Source organism: Conger conger, chromosome 17, assembly GCF_963514075.1.
Source record: "Conger conger chromosome 17, fConCon1.1, whole genome shotgun sequence".
Classification (NCBI taxonomy): domain Eukaryota; kingdom Metazoa; phylum Chordata; class Actinopteri; order Anguilliformes; family Congridae; genus Conger; species Conger conger.
In genome coordinates, this window is record NC_083776.1 from 20844271 (window position 1) to 20870797 (window position 26527).

The following is a 26527-nucleotide window of genomic DNA, read 5'->3' on the forward strand; positions in this document are numbered from 1 at the left end:
TTATCTACCTATAATCACTAATAAATTGTTTTATTTTTCCCCTGCACATGCCATTACATTTTTCATACTGTTTGCATTTAAGTATGTATCTATAGTTTTTATGAGACATGTGTGTGCAAATCTTTCACACCACAGTGCATGCCCCAAGGGCGTAAAGGATGTAACCCCCACTGGAAGCTGAGGTGTTTTGCATGTATGACTGCCATTCCATGTCATCTAGAACCTTAATTTTTGGATAGTTATGGTGGCCAACACACTCATTAACAGACAAACAGACACAAGGGTGTAGCACATTAATGAATGCTTTACTCAAATTTGCCAACTAAATGGGACTTTGAAGAGCACATTTTTGTTTTAAGGCAGGCACTGTTGCCTATTCAAACCAATGAACTTTAAACATGTATTCACATTGAACATAATAATGATAAGATTGTTATTATTATAAGACTAATAAGATGTTGAAGATTGATGGGACTATTGTGAGGAATACAAAATCCAACGACTAATTTTTTTTCAAAACACAGTGCTGCATGTTCCAGTTTATTCCTTGGCCTGCCCAGTGACACTACTTCCATGGCATTGGGTGTTTGATGATTCACAGAGACCTAGAGAAGACTGTGTTTACGTTGCTGACAGCAAGGTTTGATAAAGAGACAGTGCTCGTCAAATATAGCACAATTGCCAATGATTCTGCTGCCTCTGCGTGTTGCCCCCACAATTACTGAGTTCAAATAGCATTACAACAAACTCAGGTTATCCATGTAATAATGTTTGGTAATGCCGGAAAGCCAATGCCATGGGGAACAGGTTGGTGTAACTGCACTGGTAGTGTGGTACAGTGGGCACTGAATAAAGACCTTGGAATACTATTAAAAAATGAACCGTAGGCAGTTACCTGTGAGTCAGTGGCCAACTGTAGTGTACTACAAAGGTTAACCTGGTTTGATTGGCGTGCAGAGATAACGCAAGCAGGATCATTGCTGTTACCAATGTTTTGTTTGTGTCGTAATGATGCTATGTCTACTTGGATTATTTACTTTCCGAGCTTAAATTTACCTAGTTTACCAATTCAAAAGATATGAGTTGAACTTACACAAAAGCTATGATCAAAAGAAAATCAAGCAAGCTCCACTCAAATGGTAGTTCTGCTCACTTGAATGTATGACTTGAACAGTCATTGCAGAAATTGAGCTATGGTCACATGGATGATATTTAAGCAAATTAAACTTGGCAGATTTAAGCTGTCCTGACAATTGCAATTTTTTGAAAGTAGACTGTAGTGAAATAATTTAGTGAGGATGGCAGTTAAGAGTTATAGTGCTGCTTGGTGCTGACTTCATCTTGAAAAAGAAACTGAAAGTCTGTCTGTCATCGTGGCTGGATCCGGTGTCACTGTGTTTTCAGTGGTGTGGCATAGAGTGCGCTTCTCCTGTCTCACCCTGAGGGGCCTTCCCCGGCTGTGTGCTCGTCATGCTCCACGGCCGTCTTCTCAGCGATAGGGGAACGGTCCTGTGAAGATCAGGAATGCCCACAGCTACTGGGCATCAGACATCACCAAACGCTTCTGGGCTCCAATCCTCCAGCCATTTTTGCCTTTTTTGGCCAAGTTTGGGAACGGAAATCTGACAGAAACGGACCAGAGAAAGTTATACAAAAAATTCCATGTTGAATAATTGTTTGCTGGCCTGGAAAGTGCACAGGGAGGAGTATGTGAGGATTGTTGTGAACTCTGTGAAAGGTATGCTGTCAGAGACCTCACTGTAGGCAGTGGGATTATTGAAAGCAGATGTTGAATCGCGCTGTTTCAACCAGACTTCACCTCTAGAGTAACCCAGACCCTTCAGACCAGCACCAAAGAGGCACGACATCCCCTGGCTTTGGTTTCACCCAAGCCTTTAATTTCTCAATGGGATAAATTATTCTAAATGTCCACATGTTGTAATAGCTAGTCATATTGGACATCCCAGAAGAGCAGCAAAGCGGGTTTAGAGTAACAGGATCAGCAGGCCCTGGTACTGCCCATCCAATGGAGCCATAGACTACCGCAGGGCTATTATTACCATGCAGGTAGCTAATTCCTTCCAGATGTTCTCTTGGCCACTCTGTAACATACTTTTAGGATTGTTGTGCTTTTAACAGCTGTTGATGAATCTTGGAAAATATTTTTAAAGTGGTAGCTTCATTGTTCAATGCAGCATTTAGTTAGTAGGGTCACAATGAATTGGGTTCCTCGTCAGACGAACATCAGTGACCCTTGTGTTCATCGTTTCTTTGATTAAAAAACAATAAGGTGGTCGGGTACATTTGGCACAGGATGAAATTAAAAATTCAAAAAGTGCTATTTGGACCAAATGTGCGTTATAAAGTCATGTTTGTACAGTTAGTTTCATGTAATGCTACTTTTGGCTCTCATCAATCATTGTCTGACAATTCATACAATGCATGAAATACTCGGATGAAAACATTTAACAAGCAGATTATTCTGAATCAGAAGAGTAATGCTCTTTTTACGTAATAACATGAATGCAATTTTCTACTTTTGGAGAGCATTATTTGGAATTTGCAGACCAGATGTTAGAATAGTATTGAACTCATAACTAATTGTATGTTGGCATGCATAGGCCTACAGCTGACACCAGCTATTTTGCGCATGGCTGACACTGATTCCAACATTGTAGACCAGCGGGTATGAACAGTGGTTAAGTTCTGATACATTTTATGATTAGGGGGCTTGAGTGTGTACATTGAAACTTGCTTTTATTGAACAGGTAGTTTTTCATGGAATCCCTGACAGAGGCTAAGTGCAGGATTAATCGACACCATATGCCCTACAGAGGACATTTTTTCCAAAAACTGAAAGAGCCAGTACATTGGGTACTATTGAGGAATAATACATTGCCTCTTTAATGTTGGCTCGCTAGTGAATGTATTGTCATCAACTCTGGCTGTCTCTTACACAGAGCTAACACATTCAGAACTGTTCCATATCAGTTAGTGAGCTCATTAAATTCATCTACAGGGTTCAGGTTTATCTACAGTGTGTGATCACTTCTAGCATTTGGAAGTATTTCCCTCTAGGGGTTTCAACACACTTGTCTCTGGTTATTGTTTTGCACTTGTCATATGTCATTCTGGATAAGTGTGTCTGCCAAATGCCTGTAATGTAATGCAATGAGCAGTTGAACTGCTCACATTTAAGGCTTTTTAAATATATGATTTCAGCAAGAATCTGTTCTGTCCAATTCCATTCTTTCAGGAAAAGCAATCAAAAAGAAAAAAACATGCTATTTGAGAATTATGTGTAATGTATACATGGGATCCAGCCACACTATGTTTGACTAAGGAAGAGGTTACAAGCATGAGGAAATGAACCACAGGCTGCACAATGCTTTGAACATCAAAGTGGAACGATAAAGAGCTGTATCAATGAAATCCTTTCAAATGGCAAATGATGCATATGTATAAGCGCAAGGAAACAGAATTTCTACAATGGCTGTTAGAAGTTAATTACCCAGGGGAAATATTGTCATTTGGAAAGGGATATTGACAGTAGTCTAATAATGAGTACATCATTGCAATATCAGTGTTCAAGCAGTATTAAATAACCTATGCATTGGGACTTATTATGGGGTTATGTTTTATTTTATTAGTATTTTATGTGAAATAAATAACTTAAACCTAAACAATAATGGAGATAATAATGATATTTTACTCCCCCCCCCCCCCCCCCCCCCCCCCAAACTATGCAATGAATCAAATGTTGACCTTCATTGGTTATTACATTTTGAATGGCTTTTACATAGTTTTTGTCTGGATGATTTGATGCTGTGAAGTTATGTTGGCTCGATTCCAAAAACTGTAAAGTCTTGGTTGGATGACAAGTCGCATTCCGAAACTACTGTGAGTTTTTGCAACTGTCATTTAATGTGTGACAAATGTATTTTTCTCTTCAGGAACCAATCAAATGCTGTTGCCTGCTTTGTGGTTTCGCAACAAAATGCCCTTGCATGTAAACAGTTGTTTTTTCTTCTCCACTCAGTGTGTGATATTTGCGCTAGAGATTTTTGAGGTTAGCGTTTTCAGCACCCTGGCAGTTTGCGAGAAGGCTGCTTGAAAGCTGTGTAAATGTCGGTCCGGCAATTTGGATAGTCTGTCGGATTTTAATAAACACTTTTACCCAAATATTGCTTTTCTATTGTGGCTGAGGTGGAGCTGAAACGTTGACAGTAATATGGGAGAGTGGAGCAGGGTAGCCTGGAACTGGAGCCTGGAAAACGCAGCTTTATTTTCTGTGTATTTATTTTCCCTCCATTGGAATCTAAATTCCATATGGTATCAATCTATTGTCTACAAGCTGTCGAGCTTTATTAATTTGTATATTCAATCTGAAATTCGTAGCAGCTGCTCCGTTTAACAATTTCCTCTCCTTTGTTTAGATCCTAATTCAAACCAAGTGCTGTGTGGGAATGTATTGTACAGTTTTAAACGTGTTCCTAAGGTGTAATGTTTCGACTGGTTTTGGTTTACCGTGGTTCTGCTTTAAACGCGATGTCGCACAAGCATTCAGGGGGTTTTCGGGAAGGGAGGCTTAGCATTGAACCAGTGAAAAGGAAGAGGGGAGAGCAGGAAAAAGAAGAAAAAGATTGCCCATATGGTGTCCTTATTAGCTGTGGGCCCTGCCTCAAATTTGCGATGCTTCAAAGGCTTCACAGAAAACAAGTGTAGTGAGAGGAAGTGACCCTGAACTGAAGTTAACAGAAAAGGGCCGGGCTGTTTTTGCAAATTGTCTGAATGTGTGAATTACCGCTGAGAAGCAGAGCTTCATTACGGCCCATGAGAGTCAGGTGCTGCTGCTCCCTGCTGATGCTGGTCTTCGCTCTGCATAGCTAGCCCTGCATGTTCCAGGCACAGCTCTGTAGCGACCTTGCTATTTTGGGATATTTTTGTCCGTGATCGAGAACACACTGAGCAAGACTGTGTCCTATTCCGTTTTTAAGCATATCTGCTACAATTTGGACCCATTTGTTTGTTTCATTTCTGTATTTCTTTTTATCTTTGTAGTTGCATGTTGGAATTTAGACTGAGAGTATACTTATATTATCACTTATTTCCTCGTCTTAGTACCAAATGAAAAGGGAATTCCCCTTCAATTGGACTAATTGCAGTTTGTAGGCAATAGGCCTATTCATTTCCTTGTTGTGTCCAGTAATTATAAGTAAGTAAAAGAACTTAAGGAACATGAGGTGTTTAAGCATAAATCAAAATACCTGGCTCACTGTGTTCAGGTTGTGCAATAATGTAACTTTATATTTTTTGAGATACTCATGCATGCATATCGTTGTGTGTGTGAATGCACGTGTGTCACTGGGGCAGCCTATAGCCTAGCGGTTAAGATGCTTGACTGGGACCTGGAAGGTTCAAGCCCCAGTGCATCTACAATAAAATCTGTGCAGCTGTTGGGCCCTTGAACAAGGCCCTTAACCCCACATTGCTCCAGGCGGGACCACTGCGAGTCCCTTTGGATAGAAGAATTGTCTAAATAATAACTGTAACTGTAAATGTGTCTACACTGCAGGTACGAGGGTACCCCGAGCCCCAGGTGATGTGGTACAGGAACGGAAAGCTGGTGATCGCGGGGGACCGTTACAGCATGGAGCAGAGCGCGCGCGGGGCCTTCTGCCTGGTGGTGCGCGGGGTGCAGGAGGACGACGCCGGACGCTACACCTGCGAGGCCGCCAATGACGCGGGGAGCCGCCAGGTCACCGTGGAGATCACCGTCGAAGGTCCCGCCTCCTACATCAAACGCTCACCTACTCAATCTTATCAACAAAGCAGTCAATAAATCTTTCGTCTTCTGATTACTGGGCAGTTGATTTTGCATAACGTAGATATGCACAGTACAAATAAGTCTTCATCCAATACATTTAATTTACATTCGTAATAATAAATCGATTAAAACAATATATAATAACAATATGTCATGAAGATAATGACAATGGTAGGGTGAATTTAAAATAAATGTAGGCTAAATATGGATAAAAGCATGGTTGGGGATGGGTCATAGTTCATTTGTAAACAGATTAGAGATAGCCTGAAGCATTTTGGATTCAGGAGTTAGTTCCTTTTCCCTGAAAGAAGCATCTGAAGCTATATTAACAGTGGGTGGTAATAGTCACCTATAAGACCCCTCTAGGAACCCTCAGCAGCCAACTGCCTTCACAACTCTGTGTAAAGTCCTGGGCAAGTTCTCTTAAGAAAGTGCACCTTTCTGCTGTTAAAGTTCTAAGTGCCATTATAGGCCCTGGGTGAAATATGTCATTCTTTTAGATTCAAATACTTTTGTACACTTTATTGAGCATGTCTGGTGTATTGTAACCTGTGCACATCTCACCTTCTGGTCCTCATGGTTGGCTCAATTGCACCAGACAAGGTCAATCGAGCACAGAAAAGTATTTGAATCCAAAATAATTATGTATTTGACCCAGATTCTACTCATACAGATATTTACTGGGGCAATTTAGGTTAATGGGCTTGTTGAAGACTACAGCATTAGCACCGCAATGCAGATTTGACCGAACAACCTTCTGCTCACTCTCCCTTGCCCATGGTTCGTGCTGTCAGCCAACTTGATTAATTATATTTTCTTTTGATGTAACATAGATATAATCACAGAATGAATGCAACAAATCATTTGACTTCCATGGTAATAATCTAGCTGATGTGTTTAGCAGTGTCACTCTTGCTGTTTAGATGGAAATCTTGGAGAATCTTCTCATCCTGCAAAGTAAGATGTATTGGAGGACTTTGAACACACCTTGGCCAATGCACTGTCAATAGTGCCTGACCTGTGTAATCTGCTGTATGTGGTGTCTGCTTGAACATTGCGTTGTTACACATCAAAGAGGAATTGCATGTGCCTGGTACTGTGCACAGCTTGGCTCTGACAGTCTGTGTGGATGATCTTTGATGTATAGTAGTTCACAACTGTGCAGATTTGCAGGACCAATAAACATCCTTAGTACTTCAGCCTCAATAAAACACGAGCCTAAACAGATGGAGAATGCTCCAACTGTAGTTTAGGCCCACGCGGAACATTAACTTTTGGCAGTGTATGTGTTTGCAATGATCTTACAGTCTATTTTTAAAAACAGTCTGACTGTTGTCTTTTTGTTTAGAACAGCCCTTCACGTGTATTTTAATTGTTATGGATTTGATGCTTTAAATGTGGCAGAACCTATGCACTTGGAAGTCGCTTTGGATTAAAAGTGTCTGGCAAATGACTAAAATGTAAAAATGTCCTGTGTTATTCATTTGCATGTATTTTTGTCTTTTAATAATATGCATATTTTCCACCACAAACAGGGAGGCCTGGGAACAAATATAGCCTTCCATCATCCAGTAGAACTGCTGGGTAAGGCTGCTTTCCCTACTGTCCAAACACTGAATGGCCAATGTGAATGTATTACAGTATTACAGTTGGATCTCATCTTTTATGCAGTTCTATTGTCAATATTCACAAAGGGCATGATAAACGCTTCATTTTTGTAATTAAATATTAGTCACAGTCGGAGTAGTCTTGTGAATTCTTGTCAGGCTTTCGTCAGCCATCTGTTTTATTTCCTGCATATCAATAAAGCTTGTGAAAAATGTAACAATGTATGTATAATCTCACATAAGTTGTCACCTTATCTTCGTTTTAAAGTTTATCTCTGGTCAACTGGAGCCTGTGTTTTTCTCTGAACTAGCCATAGAAGGGACCTGAGTTCCTATCTCTGTCCTCAGAGCAACTCTTTGGAGAATCTTATCATGAGGTCATCAGTCGGGCTGAATTTGTTTATCCAACTGATTGTTTTGTGCTTTTATGTTTAACAGACACATTCTATGCGCTTGATGTCATTTGTGGCATTATCCTTCCCACAATTCCAGGGGGCGGCTGGGAGTGGCTTCAGTGGAGAACAGGCCCAGTATCTGGGGGGAGAGTCCCCCGAAATTTGTGACCAAGCCCTCGCGCCTCTTCCTGAAGACGGGACAGACCGGCAAATTCTCAGCCAAGATCACAGGGCGGCCCCAGCCCCAAGTCATGTGGCTCAGGGTAAGTTGTCACGAAAATGAGGGAAGCCTTTTCATAATTGTTATTTTTATGTTCATTTAAACAGGCAGGTTAACTGATAACTTTTATTTGCAGTAATAAGCTGGAGGAGGCACACTGAGTAAGGAATGCTGCAAAGCATTGTAAAGCCAATAAGATGTCAGCAGAGAGTGATTGTTTGTGTTTAAATACTACCAGGACACCAGGATTTACACCCCTGCTCTTTTGAAGAATGTAATGGACATTGTAGTAAATGCATCAGAATCTCAGTTTAATAGTGTATTATAGAACAGCACCTCCTATAGCACAGTGTCTCTTTCACACAACTGAGGAATCTTATTTACTCCAGAGAGAAGGGTGCCCCCTACAGGCTCATCGATACCTCTTTCATATCTGTACACTAACCCATCTCACACCTGCATAGCTTCAGTTTGAGTAGAGTGCAGGGTGGTATGATTGCTGCCAGAGGTGAATGGGAGATTCTTTCGTCAAACTTTTAAACGATTAATGTGGATCTTATGGCAACGGTAAATTCAAAATGGCGCTGAATGTTACCTGAGTGGAGCCAGCCACAGTGTCCACCTCACACACCCCTGTACCTGCTACTGCTCCCAGGGGGATGTGGAGCTGCAGGACGGGGGGCGCCTCAGCATGTTTGAAAAATCGGGGATCCACTTCCTGGAGATCCGTGACGTTCACACAGAAGACGCCGGAATGTATACCTGCTCTGTGGTCAACAGTGCCGGAAAAGCCATGGCAACGGCAGAACTCATCATGCAGGGTATACACGCCAATCCACCAATCACAGATCTTCTCAGCTTCCATTGCTCTTAACCACTGGCCACTGGTACCTCATGCATTTATTGAACTTTAAATTCACTATGTAATATGACATGCAATCTGAAAGACATTAGAATGTGGATGTACCTTAAAGCTGACCACATTTCTTAGGGTATGTATGTCCATATGGAGTGAACTGTGTATAAATTACAGCTCTTTGTACATTTTTCTCAAAATATAGTAACCACTGCTGGTGGTCACTTGATTACTCAGATTATTGTTCTATGCTGTGCCCCAGAAAGCTATTGAGCATTTTCTGTTTCTTTCAGGTTCAGCTTCTGAATCAAGCATGTAAGTAGATCCGTGAATAATTCCCTCTACAGAATTACAGCAGCAGAGTCTAACTAAAACTGATGTCCCATAAATTTGACTGTTTTATCTCATTGCTCCCTGGCAGACTCAAGCAGCTGTTAAATACTGTGCCTAGAAAATGTCATCGGTTATAATGTGTTTCTCTCCAGCCAACGCGGCGTAAATCTGCCGGTTGCAGTCACCCCTCTCCCAAAGACGCCGGAGCCTCTTACCATCGAGAGCGCGAGCAACGGGGTGCTAGCTGAGCAGAAACCGGGCAAGGCGAAGGAGAGGGCGGACACGACAGGAGAGACGAGGGCGCCCGACGCGGTGGAGATGAGGGTGGAGGAGAGGACGCTGGAGACAGCCCCGTCCCCCAGACCGGAGCCCCAGAGGGGGGCCGCGTCTCCGCAGAGAGCCACCAGCTCCATCACCCTGAAGGCCATCAGTAGGCCTGGGCCCCAGCTCCCCGGCAGTGCCAAGGTGCAGCGGACAGGGGTGGGGTCGGTGGAGAACCAGCCCGCCGCCAGAGCGGCCCAAACGCCCGCCGAGTCTCCGCAGCCCCCCGCCACGGCCAAGCGGTTCGGCAGAGAGAGCCGGTTGGACGCGTCGGGATCCGCCCCCAAGTTAGACGCTCACCCCATGAGCCAGGATGTTTCGGAGGGGGAAAGTGTTGTATTCGAATGCAAAGGTAACTGACACGCACTTATCCATATTTTATGGCTCTCAAAAAACTGTCGCCCTTTCAGTTAACACAAAACGTTTTCATAATGTAGGTGCAATGTTGTGGCTATACATTTGACAACTTTTCAGTAACATGGCCTCACCTGACCCCTTATACACAGCCAGTGTCTAAGTAGCATTGCATTTTTTATCAGTCATTTTTGTCGGTTACCTTTTATGTGCTCATAACCCCTGCCCTTTCCCTCTGCCTGTTCTTCTCTGCCCCCACACACACACACTCGCTCACACACGCACACACACACACACACACACACACATACGCACACACAGTGTCGGGTTCTCCAGCACCTGCGGTCAGCTGGACTAAAGATGGGCGGAGTCTGAGTGCGGGGGCGGGGATTAAGATGCAGCAGCGGGGAGACGCCCACCTCCTTTCCCTGGAGGGAGTCCGGAAAGAGCAGGGCGGGGCGTACGGATGCGCAGCCAATAACAGCAGAGGAACGGCATCTGCTTCCTGGACGCTCAGCGTCAGCAGTAAGTCCGACCACCTGTTTAAACACCTGAATGTTCGATCAATACGCAACTTATTCCATCCATTCAAAATGGGCCATTCCATCATCACTCTTTCATCAACAACAAACAAAACACTGTAGCATTCGCTATAGATGCATCACATTTTCACTAGTATTGTAGCCTTCAACATCAGTCTTATCCGGGGAGAGGCACTAACTGGTAATCTGTGTCGGACCAAAAATAGTAGCCCTTATAGAAATTCACAAGCTCCATCGTGTAAGAGGGAGCCTGAGGCTGTGTAGCTTTAAGTCATAGATGGACTGAGATTATGCTGTGGAGTTCAGGGCTTCTTGAACCTGGACGCAGTGTAGCAGCACTGTTTAGCCTCTATCCAGAGCTTCATGGTGGCACAAACAGCATGGACTAGACTGTGTCTTCATCTGACCCGTGTGGTATTTTGCGAGTGGCGTTCGGGTACTGTTCTTTCACGCAAGCGAAATTCTGCAATAACAGGCGGCCTTGAAATTGTAGGAGCCGATTACACTCATTGTTAATATGACATATCATATTAACAATGTGTAGGTCATTGGTGAGGGTCTAGACATGACCTGTTGAATTCAGTCCAAAATAATCTTATGAGCTGGAGGGGACAGTAGTATGCAATATCTCAGAATCTGAATTCTACTAGTCTTGGACAGTGAAATCATTGCTCAGAAATAATAATCAATCATTTTCAGGTCAGTAACCTACAGGTCAGAGTGTGTAGCCCTGCAGCACCTCACAATTTATGTGGCTCTTGTGGTTCCTGCAATTAAATTCAAAATGGCGCTGGATGTTAACTGAACACATAGGGGAATTACGCTATTTTCCAGGACTGCTTTGACATGCCTGCACCGGCTTACTGTTAGTTTAAGCATGTTGAAGCAATATTGGCTTTGTGAAATGCCTTGATATGATATCAGGTTTTAACAACAACTCTGGCAAATGAAGATTAATGGTTATTCAATGACTATTTAAAAGATTGAATGGAGTACTGAATATGTTAGGAGTTTTGAATTAGATTAATGATTTATGTGCATCTCAACACACCCGTTTGCTCTCATTAATAAGCCTGGATATATTGGTTTAATTGCAAGAAAGTCTATTATGGAGAATGGCAGTCTTCTCCTATTGCTCATTAAAAAAGATAAATAGATCAATACAAGTGTTGAATTCCAGCTATGCTCCATAGCATAGTTCATGCTTATTGCATTATTACATGGTCTATGGCATATGGCGGATTGTGTGTGAAGTGTGTAGACTCAAGTGTAGTTTATGAATGCAAGACTGTATTCAAGGCCACCCAACAATGTGAAGCATGCCACTGACTGCTGCCACCTACTGGTGGAAACCATATCTGCAGTCTATCAGATTAATTAAGGAATGTGTTTTTGAGGTGCTGTGACAGACTGTGACTGTTGTTATTATTACTATGATAATATTATGCAAGATTTCAAGAAGAAATGTTAATAGTATTTTTTTTCAATTGCTTGTATATAACAAATAGAAGCAAATTCATTTTTCTAGTCTGTATTCCATACCAGCTCCTCCCAAAATATATTAATAATATATTATTTATTACCTTAGAACCTTAAGATTCACAGGAGACATTCACACTCCAGTTTCACATGGAGTCAGTGGCACTTGTCTTGACAATTATTTGTGAAGCTGGAAGGAATGGTAATCAAAAAATCAGTCTTTCAAAAACAACGAAGTCCTGACAAGCATTTAGTGCATTTTGTGAAAAAATGTAAACGTTACCTATTCATGCAAACTGATATTCAGTGTAACTAAAGTATTGAGAAATTAACATTAGAAAACAAATGTTCTGGGCAATATTAAGAATAAATAATACATTACTGCGCACAAATAAGATATCAAATGAAACAATCATTGACATTACACAGCTGGTGGAGGTAAGTATGTTACATTCACAGATGTCTTTTATAATAATTCTGATTTTTGTTACTGAGTGAGTTATCATGGAAATCATGGAGTGCAGTTGGAGCTGGATTTTAGATGTCTTTGAACTTCGGGCCAGATCTGCTTTTGTATTTAACCTGAGGTGAAGATGAGAGATAGCGGGCTTGCCAGTTAAATATTTTGGGGGATTCGCTGCAGCGCCACAACAACAGCGCCGATGTTTTCTGATAGCAGACTTTGTTTGGGAATGTTTATGCCTCTCTATCTGACGATCGACCCTCCATTTTCTCAGTGCCGCTAGTTATTCCATTTTGTGTGGGCACCCTAGTCGCAAAGCCAGTGAGTGAATTAGCTGTGGAAGCCTGCCAGCTCAGTCACAGTAAACTGAACCCCACCCCCCCACCCCCACAAATGACAATCGCTTACTGTAAGTGCAACTCGGAGGCCTCTGAAAACAGTCTCCTCCCAATTAGAGAGGTTTGCCTAGGAGTCAAACATTTAAAGATTAAGGATATGGGTTAGGGCAGTTTAGGAAACTCATAAGGGTGGCTGTGGTTTGAGTCCCATGTGAGTCAAACAGCAGTGTTGGATATTTGGGGTAGAAAGCAGTTTGATAAATCTGTACAGCAGTGTTATATAATGGTGCAGTTAAGTAGTATGAAATAATGATCAGGAAGAATGGCAGAGATAATGGTATAGAACAATCGGGTAGTAAAATGGTGTAGTATTCAATTGATTTGATTTGTTTTGCACTTTTTACAGATGACTGTCACAAAGATAGAGTAACAGAAGGGCAAAAAATGGTGAAAACACCAGGTCTGAACCCCAAAATAGCAAGCACAAAAAAAAACTCCCCAATGGGGAGAAATATCCCTGGACCACGCAAGTCTTTTAGCTGAGTCTGACAATCAAATTGATGTCTGTACCCAAGGCCAGGCAATGTATATGAGCCAGAACTGTGAATCTGACTCCGAAAAGTTAGTCAGATATACAGTAGACAACAACTGTTACGTGCCAGTATTCTGCTGTTTTGAGGATGGGGCAAATTGTCACGAGTGCACACCCTCTACTTACTCTGTACTGAAATAAGATATGAAAATGTAATGAATACAAAATATGTGCCTGAGACTTCATTCTTTCATTTGGCATGACATTTAATCCATTGTGATGTCACACCCCTGCTTCAGATTTTAGGAATTATCTGTCATTTTAAAGTATGTCATTAATGTAACCGGTATAAACTATACTGCAATTTGGTGTGAATTGAACAAATCGTGGCGATTACGACCTTAAAAAGGGCTCATATTTGAACTTTGGACTATAGCACCCCCATGTGGCTTTCAGTTCATATTTTAATTTCTCTGTATTTCACACATTTGTGATGTGTGGCGAGTCTCGAATATTTACAATTTACCATTTCACAGGAAGTTGAGGATATGCACACAGAGAGATAGGAAAACAATAGGGGTTTAGCCATACAGGCTCAAATCCCTAATGATGGTATACAAGATCATGGTATAGAAGGGTATAATGAGAGAATGATATAAAAGAACATTCTGAGATAATGGTATAGGAGAAAAGTATGAGATCATGCAGAGGAGCAGTATAAGATGGTATAGAAGAGCAGATTTAGTTGTGTAGGAAAACAATGTATACCAGTGCATACTTTGTTTTCAGAGTCTGATTGTACGTTTGCCACTCCAGGTCCGAAGCTAGAAGGCCGGGCCCCAGTTTTCAGCAGTGAGTTGGAAGACTGCACTGTGAGCGAGGGCCAGGATTTCATTCTGCAGTGCACTGTGGAGGGAGAGCCAGTGCCACAGGTTAACTGGCTCCTGAATGGTGAGTGACCACATGCCCCTGTTATCATAGACTCCATGACACCCTCTTGCTATCATGTACTTTTTTCATCTGACCAGCAGATGGCGACAATAATCCTAATTTTTTTTTGCCTCCTTATGCTTTAACTGCACTACTATGGGTGAAGTGCAAAAGTACTCCATTTTGTTCATTAAAACAAAACTTTCTTTGTTTAATTCAGGTCACTACATTAATCTTTATTGATTAAAATGGTACAGTTTTAGTTTTTTGACAGCGGCAAAGGCTGCCGGAAAGGCCAAATGTATAGAGTCACTTCTGTTGCTTTTTCACCCAGTTGGAGACCTACCAGAGAGCTATCACTATACAAGTCTGGTCCAAGACAAAGGGCTGAATGTCTCTGTAGTAAGTCCACGAAGAACTGGATATTTTTACATTTTGACAGCACCTCATCAGCAGGGTCTAGGGGTCTTAGGTGCACCAGGGGTACTTGATAGCTTGAAAAAGCAGAGAGTGAAATAAATATTTTTGTAAGTAACCAGGGTGAATAAAATTTTTCCCTGCAACAGAAAAGGTTGAAAACCCCTAGTTCATATGGTATCTGTTCAGTGGAATAATTAAGTAGGTTTTTGCTAGTTTGTCCATGGTGTTTGAGACCTGGGTCTTCTTCCAGTCGTAGCTGTGCTAGAAAGTTTAATCTGAGATACTTCATGTTGTAAACATCCCATAAAAACACAGGAAACGACCTTTAAAGGAAGCAATACGTGCACATGTTTTCCTCCTCAGCGTAGAGTTTGCTTCTTTCACAATGTTTCATGTGTGTTCGACAGCTGAGGGAAATTGGGCATATGCAATCACTGTTTATCCTGAAGGAGTTCTCCTGATCAAGGAAGAGAGAGACTAACCACGCCACTGGAACCAAACAAAGTAACCATAATGCCCAAACCCCCCCATGCAGAGAAAATAACTGCAAGCCTGATGTATTAGGTTGACTCCACTAAAACCCCCTCTTAACATATTTTGGAAAAGATCCAGACTAATAACGCAAGAAATGGCATGCGCTGGAACTTAAGGATTCATTTTAGTTCCGCTTAAAGTTATTTCAGTCTCCCAGTCTGAGCTATGTTGGTTCTCTGGGTGAGGGCTGGGCTGGATCGTCGGTTCCAGTAAATGGCCGAAAGAAACGAGGAAGAAGAATGAGTCGGGCATCTCCTAGGGAACGGAGCACAGATTCATGGTCCCTTCGTCCAGCCAGAGCGATTAAACAAATATGAGGCCTGAGAGCCCATATAAAGGAAAAACATGCATTGCCGTCTCCTGAAACATTACACCCAGCCAGGCTTGGCCAGTGTTTGTTCTCTACCAGAAGACATCTGAGCTTCTCCCCCTTGAATCCCTCTGCCTGATTGTGAAGGGGGAAAAGCTACCGCTGGAGTTCACAGCTAAAGCCTTTCTTGAAACAGGGTGGCAGGCAGTTTGAAATGGGTTGAGGTATTGGTTCCCGGCTCTCAGCTCACAACCTCCTTTTTGAAGGTGTTATTCAAGTAATGTGCCATTTGTTTCCATGCAGCAGGATACAAACAGTATGCCAATGTTTCATCCTACTGTAAATGTTTCTATAAATGCAGAATTACAGTGATGCAGGCACATTGTGATTATGCATAACCAGTGATTAGGCAAATGACGTATGTGTTCACTTGCTGATGTGTCTGTAATTTGCCTTTTCAGATGATGCAAGACGTATCTGTATTTACACCTGCAGTATTGCGATGTGTCCGTACACTTGGGGATATGTCTCTGACATACTACAGTTGACGAGGGGATCGGAAACCTTTTGCTTTGTGCTTTATTTTGTAACTCTGTGTGTGTGACATGTTATCCCCTGCTTCAGACAAACCCGTGCCGTATACACACGCCTCGTTTGAGAACGGTGTGGCGAAGCTGACGGTTCTGGACGCCCTGCCGGAGGACGACGGCTCGTACGCGTGCGTGGCGGAGAACAGCCTCGGCAGAGCGACGTGCACGGCGCGGGTGACCATTAAAGGTGAACTGCCCTCACTCAGTCTCCAATTACATCACATTACATCTCAGTTCGGTCCCCTTTCTCCCAAAGGGACTGTAGTGTGTCACGGGATATGCATGCCCTTAAGTTAAAGCTGACAGTCTGCACTTTCACCTCATATTCATCGCCAAATCCAATGTGCTGAAGAACAGAGGCAAAACAACAAAAAATGCCTCACTGTTCATATACTTACGCACTGCATTGTATATGTACAATACAGTCAGATAGTTTGTCAGTATACCTCTGAAGTGAAATGTGGAAATAATATCGTACAAAATGTCACACTGCCTAATGATTGCGATAGTGAACCATACCAGGATGAGTTACGGTTGAACTCAGTGGCACTAGTAATAGGCGCTTGTATAATGAGTGATCTATAGCTTCCTTTCAAACATTGTAATGGCCGAGGCCATGACCCCTGTCGCCATACTGAGCATAAACCTGACACAAATAATGTTAAATATGCTTACATTTTCATTAGAAAGGCAACAGAAATGTATTTTTCTGAGCCGACTTATGGCTTTCTTGTCATAAGTGAATTCTTCTTTTTGCGGTGTTATTTTAAGGCTGAACAGATGTCTTGGGGTATTATTAAAGGAAACATCCTCTTTTTTTTCTCGGCTGACTTTTTTGTGGCAGGGGTCATCTTCACTGGAGCAAAATGTGAAATACCATCGTTTTTCCCACACAGAGTCCTCGCATGCCTTCTACACCAAACAGAGCCTTTAACTGGTTTACATTTTCTATTTGTTTAAAGTTTCTTCATACTCTGTGGTGTTTTCCTCACTATCCCTACTGTCGCCAGGGTAATTTGTCCCTGCTGTCTGATCGGCCGTCTTGGTTGAATTTCTACTGCGTCACGTTCAGGGTAGAAAGCCCGACAGTAATTATGGACAGACCCAAGGCTCAGTTGTGAAGTTAATTCAGCTATGTGGCCGGGGTAATGTGAGAATGTACTAGCAGACAATTCTGCTCATCATAACTGAGTCCATGCAGGCAGATGGGGTTTGGGGGTGGAGCTGGGTAAAGCAGAAAAAGTAGGAAAGGGTCCAACTGACTGAGGAGAAAGGAGCAGGCCTTGAGTCAGTGCCTCAGTTCAGTTCTCATTATTCTCCCCATATGTAGTGTTGCTAACCCGCTGGACATTTTTAACACCCATGTACAGCTTGATACTGTCTTATTATTATTCAATTATGCAATGAAATACATGTTAAATAAAAGGTTATGAAACATGCAGACAGGTACAGCAATGTCGTAGATTTTTGAAGATTTCAGAAGATTTTTGTTCTGATTCCAGGTCCCATCTCTTTGGTTCATTTTTTTTTTTTTTTTCGTGTCAGTCTCGATTCTCTGTTTTCGTTCAGGCAGGGGAGACACAAACTCTGGCGATGAGCCATTTTCCATATCTCCTCGTGTGCCCCGTGAAAAAGCAGCCTTTTTAGGGGCATTGAGGCTACCGTCACCCTCGTGCCACCATGTTCCTACCCTGCGGATCCAGCAGGGTAAACAACCTCACTACGTACAGATGGAGTGACTGGAGACATACTGTAGCATTTATTGGCACGCAAATCTTTCCCAAGGTTATAAATATTTTCTGAGAGATGTATACGTAATAGAATACATACATTCCCAGAACCACTGCTTTGGGGAATCCCTGTGCTTTATTTATTATTTTTTAATATACAGTATTTATTTTCAAAGGTTTCATCTCATCAGGAGACTTTAACAATGACAAGCACGGAAAACAGGTTACTATCGAAGCAGAATCTAACAGTTTGCACTGTAAATGTCACCAAAGCAAATATTCCCTTATGAAGTAAGGATATTATTGCGCAGAATGAGGGGGGTGTATTCATTTAATGGGAAGAACAGTGAGCACGCACAGTCAGCGTTGAGTATGGACTGTGTCTGTGCTGTGTGAGAACCGAGCATGTTTCCACAGATTGACATCCTCATAAATCTGATTAACTGTCTCCTATTAGTTCTAGGGGGAAGATTCGCTCGGAAGTTCAGCCTCCGTGGGTGTTCGGAATGTGAAGAAGGGGTTAGCTCTTAAAATAAAGGAGGTTCTAGGAGTATTGCTCTAAATCTGTGAAGATGAAAATGAGCGGTTTAACATCAGCCCTTGCGGTTAAGTGGTCCTGCAGTATCGTTTGACGCTTATTGATATGTGGAAGAAAATTAGGTCCCTAATCCAAAGTGTGGGAGAAAAATATTTTTGTCAATATTTCTCGAAAGCCTGTTGTGCAATGTTTTATTGCACAAATGAGGTTTTTTACGAGCTACTTGAACGTGTTAGGAAAGCAGCCGTTTTGGGGCTACGCCAGCTACTAACTGTCAATGACATCTTGGTCAGTATGGGAAGTGAAATCCTGAAGTTTTGTCTGTGGTTATAATCGTAGAGAAATAATTTCTCAGTGTAGCATGTTTTATTTCATTTCAGATTGAACACTGAGTATTATAACTGCATCTTATTGTTTCCTCTTTGTGCTACCAATATTTTTGCTTGAGCGCCATTTCTAAATGCGCTGTGGGTGTTGAAATTGGAGGGATTAAGAAGCTTTGTCACAGAAAGGCTTGATTCTTGTCTCGGCTGATGTGTAAACTGTTAGAAAAGGCTGTTCTGATCACGGTGGTCTGAGACTGCATTAGTGAGACCCTGTTTGAAGTGCCCTGGTGGAAAGATATTGCATTGAGTCTTGGATCCCCCCTGAGGTATGATGGGTATGTATACAGACACTGCGAGTGTTTAGGAAAATGCTGCGTCCGGCCTGTTTGGTTCTGCGAGCGGGGTCCTGACGTCCTGAGGGCTAGATTTATTAATCCTAAGGGCCCGCTACGTATCACCAAGCACCATACATGGTAAACGGGGACCTGTGAGAATGGATATAAGGGCAACTCGTACTTTTGTTCTTTCTCAGGGTGCTGTTAACATGAGCTAAATACTCCTCCATATTTCAATGAAATTGTTCAGTCAACAAAAGAAAGCTTTCAGTCATCTTATTTTTTTGCCTGTATTGCTTCGCTATCTAATGGATAGCTGTTGCTTGCATTAATTGACGCCAGTTGCTGCCATTAAGATTTTTTAAAAGTCTGTTTGTGTGTTTTGAGCATACAATGTGCAAAGCCCCATCACAAAAAATATAATTTGAAAATCCATGACTTTGAGTCAGTGTTCTCATAGCTTGCAGTCTTGGATGTTGACCCTCCAAACATCCTCCAAAGTCAAACCCCGTCTTGGCCCTCATCAGATTAGCCTTGCATGTTGGATTCTGGGAACCTGCACCAACCAAAATCCAAGTACAGTTATTTACAGTGGATTGTGGAAATCCACATTGGTTTGAAGTCATCATAAAATGTAGATTGCATTGCATTTATTTGAGTTGTGAAACCACAACCTGATCTTCATATCCATATACAAATATTTAAACAATGGCAGTTTAGATGGTTGTCTAATCAGTGTAAAGTGTCCTTAATTCACCATCTCCAGTCACAGATCTATTATTAGGTTGTTTTGCCAAGGGTTGTCGTTCCATGTCATCATGTTTGATTTTGATTTCATCATCCTACTTTCTATTTCACTGTGTGATTCCCAGTCACATTAGATTGGAGCTCTTTTTGTGGTTATTCTGCAAATTGAACAGCAGAAACTGTAAGAAACACAAGTGTGATTCACCTTATTATTGTACCCATTGTGCTACATGCATACAATCAAAGCTTAATCCACAAACTGAAATAAAAAACCTATATTTTATTAAAGTATTTTTTTGATAATGGCACATATACCCCTCCCCCCTCTATATTTCCAATAACTGTGGTTTGTGGCTCATAATATACAGCGTGTGACAGAACTAGTATGTGTATACAATTTGTTGTCATAGCAGCCATTGTGGTAATAATAGTGTTGGATGTCTTGCTCTATAACAAAGGTTTTTGGAACAGGTCCCAGGTGGTACCATAACTCTACAACTTTCATCAATGAAGAATGACTTTTCCACGGAACTGTATACCATGCGTTTTGTCATTAGAGATTTGAGAGCTGATTTCAAGCTAGAATCTCCTGTACTTTCCCATGTGATTATTTTATTTCAGACCACATCTCCCAGGAGAAATGCTGAGGGCTTTTATATTCAAGGCAGTCTGTTACTTCTTGTTTGTCCTCCATGCATTAGGAATCCATTAAAGCTCTACAGAGTGCATTTAAGTATGCCGTCTATTCAGCATTGTTAAAATGACTGCATAAATATTGTTTAAGATTACATATCTTAAATAATATAATACCTAGATTTCTTCCCTTGTCTACCATATATCAGTTGTAATCCTTATCAGTGTGATGACAGCATTACTGGTACCACTTGTACATTTGAAGAGGGTATATTTTTAGCATGCCTTCTTGTGTCACTTGTAATGGATGGCATGGATTGGGAACCTTTTCTCTGCCCCTTCTCTTCACTGGTGATATCAGAAAGGACCAAGTATGGGTCCCTGAAGCACTTTTCATCGGAACACTATAAATCTAGTTTTAAATAACGTACCAGCTCAGGGTCTGCTCTGGTGTGCATACATGGGCACCTGAAAGAATGTTTGCAGGATGGTCACACTAATGAGTCACGATGTTCTGTGTTTGGTTTCAGAAAAGCAGAGGGCCAGAAGGACAGAGCCCAGTGCAGACCTTGGGGTAGGGAAGAGGCCCTTGGCCCCGGTGTTTCTCAAAGGTCTGAAGGATTTGAGGGTCATGGATGGGAGCCAAGTCAGCATGAGGGTGGAGGTGAACGGTGAGGGCTTTGCTCTGACCAGTGTCCTTCCCGACACAATTTCTTCTGCAGTCTGCAAACCAGCCATTAGTCTCCTCCTTGTGCTTCGAACATCATGTTTGTTTTGGTCACTGGCATTTCCTCAGTCAAGCCAAACCCATCATTATTAGTTCGGACTGATGCGTCTGGCTTTCACATTTCCTTTTGACTTATAACCTTTTGCGGGTGGGGGAGGGGGGTGGCATCCGCTCCCTTTTTAAGGAATTACTGGTTCATTGCACAAGTTACAGGACTCAGAACTTGACTCTCATGAAAATATTTCCGCATTTGAATAATTCTTAAAAATTTGCTTCTTTTTTGTCGTCAAGGAAGTGTTCCAGTTTTGTCAGTCTATGACAGATACGTTATCAGAATTATGACTCTGTCTCCTTGTATTAACTATGACTGCCGCACAATGTTTATCATACCTTCTTTCTGGAACATTCCTTCAATGGTCTTTTAAGCTCTTATTTGTTTATTTTAATCTATTTATAACTGTACACTTGCAAGAACTAAGGGAAGAGCCCCAGTTATTTATAGTTAACATGTACTGTTGAAATTCAGATTAAGTAGTGGTGTTTATAAACTTCATGTCAACCCTTTACATATTCTGTGTGTATATACTATATATACTTATAAATATACCTCTGAATATATATTTAAAAAAAGAATAATTCAACATTATCCTATACACTGATGTCACCATTCTCGTTGACAATGTTGTTGACATACACCGATGTCACCATTGTTCCATGTTGTCATCGTGTCCCAGGCAATCCCCAGCCAGAAATTGTGTGGTTGCACAATGGCAAAGAAATCCAGGAGTCGGAGGACTTCCATTTTGAACAAAAGGGGAATGAGTACAGCCTGCTCATCCAGGAGGTTTTCCCAGAGGACACTGGGAAGTACACCTGCGAAGTGTGGAATGCCAGTGGGGTGGCTCGCACCGAGTCTACGCTAACTGTGCAAGGTACCTCACATCATAACACACAAAGACACACACGTGTGCAGGGTATGTACAAATACATGCATGCACAAATAAACATGCATACACTCACTCTCACACACCCACACACATGCACACACACATGTACATGTACACACCAGCCTCCCCAAACACACACACACACACACACACACAGTATACTGTATATATCGAGATAAAATGAATCTGAAAATGTGTATTCCTGTACAGTAAGGCATCAGTGTTAAAGATCAGTAATGGTGGGTTCCCTGTTTCAGAACCTCAGGAGGGGGTCCAGCCCTGGTTCATCACCAAGCCCAAGTCTGTGACAGCCAGCCTGGGCCAGCATGTCCTGCTCTCCTGCGCCATCGCCGGAGACCCGTCCCCGCAGTTCCTGTGGCTGAAGGGGGGCCGGGTGCTGTCCTCGGGGGAAGAAATGGAGATCCTGCAGAAGGAGGACGTGGTGTCCTTGCTCATCAGGAGAATGAAGCCTCACCATGCGGGAGACTACGAGATCAGACTAAAGTACGAGTCCTATTTAGAGCTCTTTCACTCCGCTGTTAAATGCACTCTCTCAGACACCTCGATCCTAAGATTATATAACTGTTATACAACGTCCCCCACTGCATCTGCAGTGCATCGATATTTGCTTGAGGAATGCGCTGTTCTGTTGTTCATTTCCACTGTTAATGGCAACAGTCTGTGTACTGAGTGAAGAGGAGCTCTGTGTGTGAAACACAAAGCCCAGACCTCTTAACTGTTCAATCTGAAGCTAATATCTGTTGTATTCCCCACTCTGGAAGGAGGAATACTGGATATGTTTATTACCATATAAGGCCTGCACATTTAACATTTTAACGTAAACACAAGGAGGTGTGACCTGTGCTGATTGGCCGAATGCTTTCCAGAAATAGCCCAAAGATGGGGCCCAGCTTCCGAGGGGTTAAAAGTTTAAGTAATTCCAAAATAAACATAAGAAAAAAAAAGAGAAAAAAGAAGAACCCAGAAAGCAGTGTGCTGCAGTTCTTCCCCATTCCTGGTTCTTTTCTCGATCGCAGAGCAAGACAGACTTTTCTGTGGAAAGAAACTTTTCTCCATTTTATCCCCTTTTCCTTTAATTTTCCACTGTGACCCTGCTCTGCACCCCCTTCCCACCCCCCTCCTCTCGTTAAATCCTCTTCTCCCCTCTTCTCAGGAACTCGGTGGGAGACTGCAGCTGTGTGGCCACTCTGCTGGTCAGCCAGGGGAACTCAGAGCTTTCCTCAGCGTAAGTGCGCCTCTCAGGCGACCCCCTCCACCCCCCCAAATTCTTCACAAACGCACCCCTCCTCCCCCCCCTCAGCTCTGCCCTGTCTCTAAAGCAGGTAATCGGCCAGTGCTGCGTGCCCGAAAGCCACAGAAACTGTTTACATCCCCCAGCTGTGCCATTGTTCAAAGGCAGGGGGGGCTGGAGACACGCTCTAGGGCTAGGCTCATGCCCTTATAAGGCCACTGAAGTCATCACTGATGCAATAAAGCAATGAGTTGTATTCCTCCAATTAACCTATTTTAGACAGTAGGCTGGGCCAGCCGGGGGCTTTTAAAACCACCCCGTTTTTTCCCCCCCTCCCGCCTTTGGCCGCTGCAGAGAGCCTTGTCAGATTTGGGAGGGAGCTGACGGGACAGCGCGGGACAGAGGAGCAGCCTGCGAGAGGATCGGCAGGAGCAGCAGCGCAGAGGATTCGGGCAGCAGCAGGGGCCTCCTGAAGAGGCGCGCAGAGACCAAGGAACACGGCGAGGACCAGGTCCGCCAGCAAGAGGCCGAGCAGAGGGACTTCCGCAGCCTGCTGTCCAGGAAGGTCGTCACCAAGAGCGTCTCCGAGGAGGACCTGAAAGAGCTCAACGCCGAGCAGATGGACTTCAGGGCCAACCTCCAGCGGCAGGTGAAGCCGAAGCCGCTACCGGAGGATGAGCGGAAGGGCAGCAGCCCGCAGCAGGTGGACTTCAGGGCCGTCCTGGGCAAGAAAGCGGGGGCGCCCTCCCCGAAGGCCGGCGAAGCCGCCAAAAACCCGCCGACCGACTTCAGGGCGGTGCTGGGGAACAAGAAGAAGCCGCCGCCGGCCGCCGTGGAGAACAACGGGGAGAGCCCCGGACCCAAGGCCACGGCCGGGGAGAAGCTGAAGAACGACGTCAACTGCGTGGACGGTGGGATTATCGATAAGAAAAATAACAATATCGGGAAGCAGCCCGTTTTCACGCAGAAGCTGAGCGACGCCGCGGTGCTGGACGGGGAGTGCTTGAGCTTGCAGTGCCAGGTCGCCGCCGACCCTCAGCCCACCGTTACCTGGACGTTAGACGGGAAAGTCGTCAAGGCGTCCAAGTTCATCGTCCTGTCCAATGAAGGTGAGAACCCAGTACTGAGTGACAGACAGCACCTTATTATCACTGAATTTAGAGTTATTATGTAAGATTTCACTGTTTATATGACATTGCTGGTCACAAAAAGAGATTTATCTTCATGAAACTGGAGCAGTTATTTGTAAGAATGTCAATTGTAGGTTAGTGATTGTAGGTAAGCTCTTGCTTCTCTCACAGAGCTTTGACAGTGTTGTCATAATAATAGATTATTTGACATAGGAGAGTCAGGATTATTTTAGCTCTTTTACCTCATAGGCCTATTGGGGTATTTGTTTTCATGTAAAAGAGGGGCCGGTGTAGATTTCCTGTCTCTTTTATTCTTCCCTAAATAGAAAGCACAAGAATAGCCAGAGGGTTCCCTGTGTCTGAATTCCTTTTGGTCCCTGACAGTTTTATATGGATAGTATTAATCCTTTTTCCGTTGTTTCAAGCAGTGTCATTTCACGCATGTTGAAGTGATGTATGGCATTCCCGCATCGCATGCGAAGCTGCTCGCCTCGTTATATTCTGCTTTAACGATTCAGCCCGTGCGTCTGTGTGCGTTGCAGCTGGGCTCAGTCCATGCGCCTAAATGTTTCCAGCTTCACAGTGCTCCGGTCCTCTCGGTTCGGGCGTAGCTACGTTTGCTCGATGTCGCGCTCGATCTCCACGGTTCAGCTCCGACAGTACTACTGCTTGTGGCTGACGTGTGTTTTGCGGACAGTCCTCTGCACAGGTGTAACCTGAGCCCAGCCCCATCGTGATCCTTTTTTTTGTTTACACAGTTGTTTCAGACTATTGGTACTTCATCCTTTATGTGAATTAATCAGTGAGACCTTTGCCATTTTAATTCATATGCTTAAGCCACTTGCTTTTTTTTTTTTACAATGCGATCCAGTATGCATCTTGGTGAGCACGTTATAACTAGTCACTAGAAAGGTAGATAGATTTGATTGATACACAGTACAGTATTCTGTGATTGTCAGATCTCAGCAGCACCTGTGTTGATGAAATATAAAGAGTGGAATTCATAGGTAATGTGTAACTATTAGCCATAAAGAGTAAAATAAAATGTTCAGAGTAACAGAAGCAAACAAAGTGAAAGTAAATGCAGCATATTAACTAACACCGCGGCAGCAGCGATACAGTATGAAACTGAAACGGTTTCTATTGCTGTGCCAAAAAAACCCATCACTGACAGCAGCTGATTCCGTCAGAGAGAAGTGTTTACAGAGTCAAGCCATGGGTTTGAAAAGGACAGCGAGACACGAACTGACATCCTAACGGACGCCAAGTGTGCGGTTCCTAGGAAACGGAGCAGGTGCCCGTGGAGATAAGGGCCTGTGGCGTAGTTGCTTTGTGGAATCAAGGAGAAAAACACAAATCATAGCAGACATCGAGGGTTCCAGCAGAGGCCTGCTGTCTTCACATTCTAGCTGCCATTTTGTGGGACACAAGTGGTCAAGAGTCCTTTCTCCTGTGCAGGGCTTTTATTGCAATGTAACGGCAGCCTTGGGTGCACCTGCTCTTACATGCACACTTCTGTGTAATTTATGCCAATAGATGAGGATTGTCCTCTTTGTGATCAGTGAAACATCCCTTTGTGATCGTTATTTATCTTATTTTTCTCCAAAGCGACTTAACAGTTGCACTTATCTTATAGTGGCTATTCCTGGGCTTGAACCTGTGGTTTTCTGTTCAGCAGACTGCCCTGTGGTGCTGACTGCATTCTGTTGCTATCAGAGCAGTGCTATGACCAGAGGAGGAAAGTCCAGGCGTCAGAAAGTCCTGCCATGTGTTTCTTCGACCCAACTCACTCTCAGCCAGCTGATTTCACTGATTATTTCTATCTCCTGGCTGAAGAATTGTGCAGATCCAGGAGATTGGAACTAAATATTGTTGAGGACTTTTACTTTCTGAACCTGGTTTTTACACCTGTGGCCACGACCCAGTCTTGGATGTCAACACTGCCTCCCATTCATACTTGCTATTGCACAAATGTAGTCATTCTGCCTTAAACATCAGCCCTCGCAGCTGTTCCAGAAGCATATGTAAAATGGAACGTATGCGTTCTTGCACATATTATTGATATGTTAATCCTGCATACATTTAGTCTCTGATCTCCCATCAAGATCAAG

General features: G+C 43.1%; 1 protein-coding gene across 1 annotated transcript in view; it reads left to right on the plus strand.

Moving 5' to 3' along the window:
* Nucleotides 1-26527, plus strand: part of mylka (myosin, light chain kinase a) — a 65286-nt gene that overhangs the window by 17319 nt on the left and 21440 nt on the right. The window contains exons 3-16 of the mRNA XM_061227209.1: nucleotides 5576-5783; nucleotides 7363-7411; nucleotides 7927-8092; nucleotides 8705-8870; nucleotides 9199-9220; nucleotides 9391-9911; nucleotides 10235-10438; nucleotides 14084-14218; nucleotides 16086-16238; nucleotides 20891-21031; nucleotides 21822-22019; nucleotides 22292-22538; nucleotides 23209-23280; nucleotides 23641-24395. Of these exons, the coding sequence (XP_061083193.1) occupies nucleotides 5576-5783; nucleotides 7363-7411; nucleotides 7927-8092; nucleotides 8705-8870; nucleotides 9199-9220; nucleotides 9391-9911; nucleotides 10235-10438; nucleotides 14084-14218; nucleotides 16086-16238; nucleotides 20891-21031; nucleotides 21822-22019; nucleotides 22292-22538; nucleotides 23209-23280; nucleotides 23641-24395 (3037 nt within the window). The remainder of the gene's footprint in view (nucleotides 1-5575; nucleotides 5784-7362; nucleotides 7412-7926; nucleotides 8093-8704; nucleotides 8871-9198; nucleotides 9221-9390; nucleotides 9912-10234; nucleotides 10439-14083; nucleotides 14219-16085; nucleotides 16239-20890; nucleotides 21032-21821; nucleotides 22020-22291; nucleotides 22539-23208; nucleotides 23281-23640; nucleotides 24396-26527) is intronic.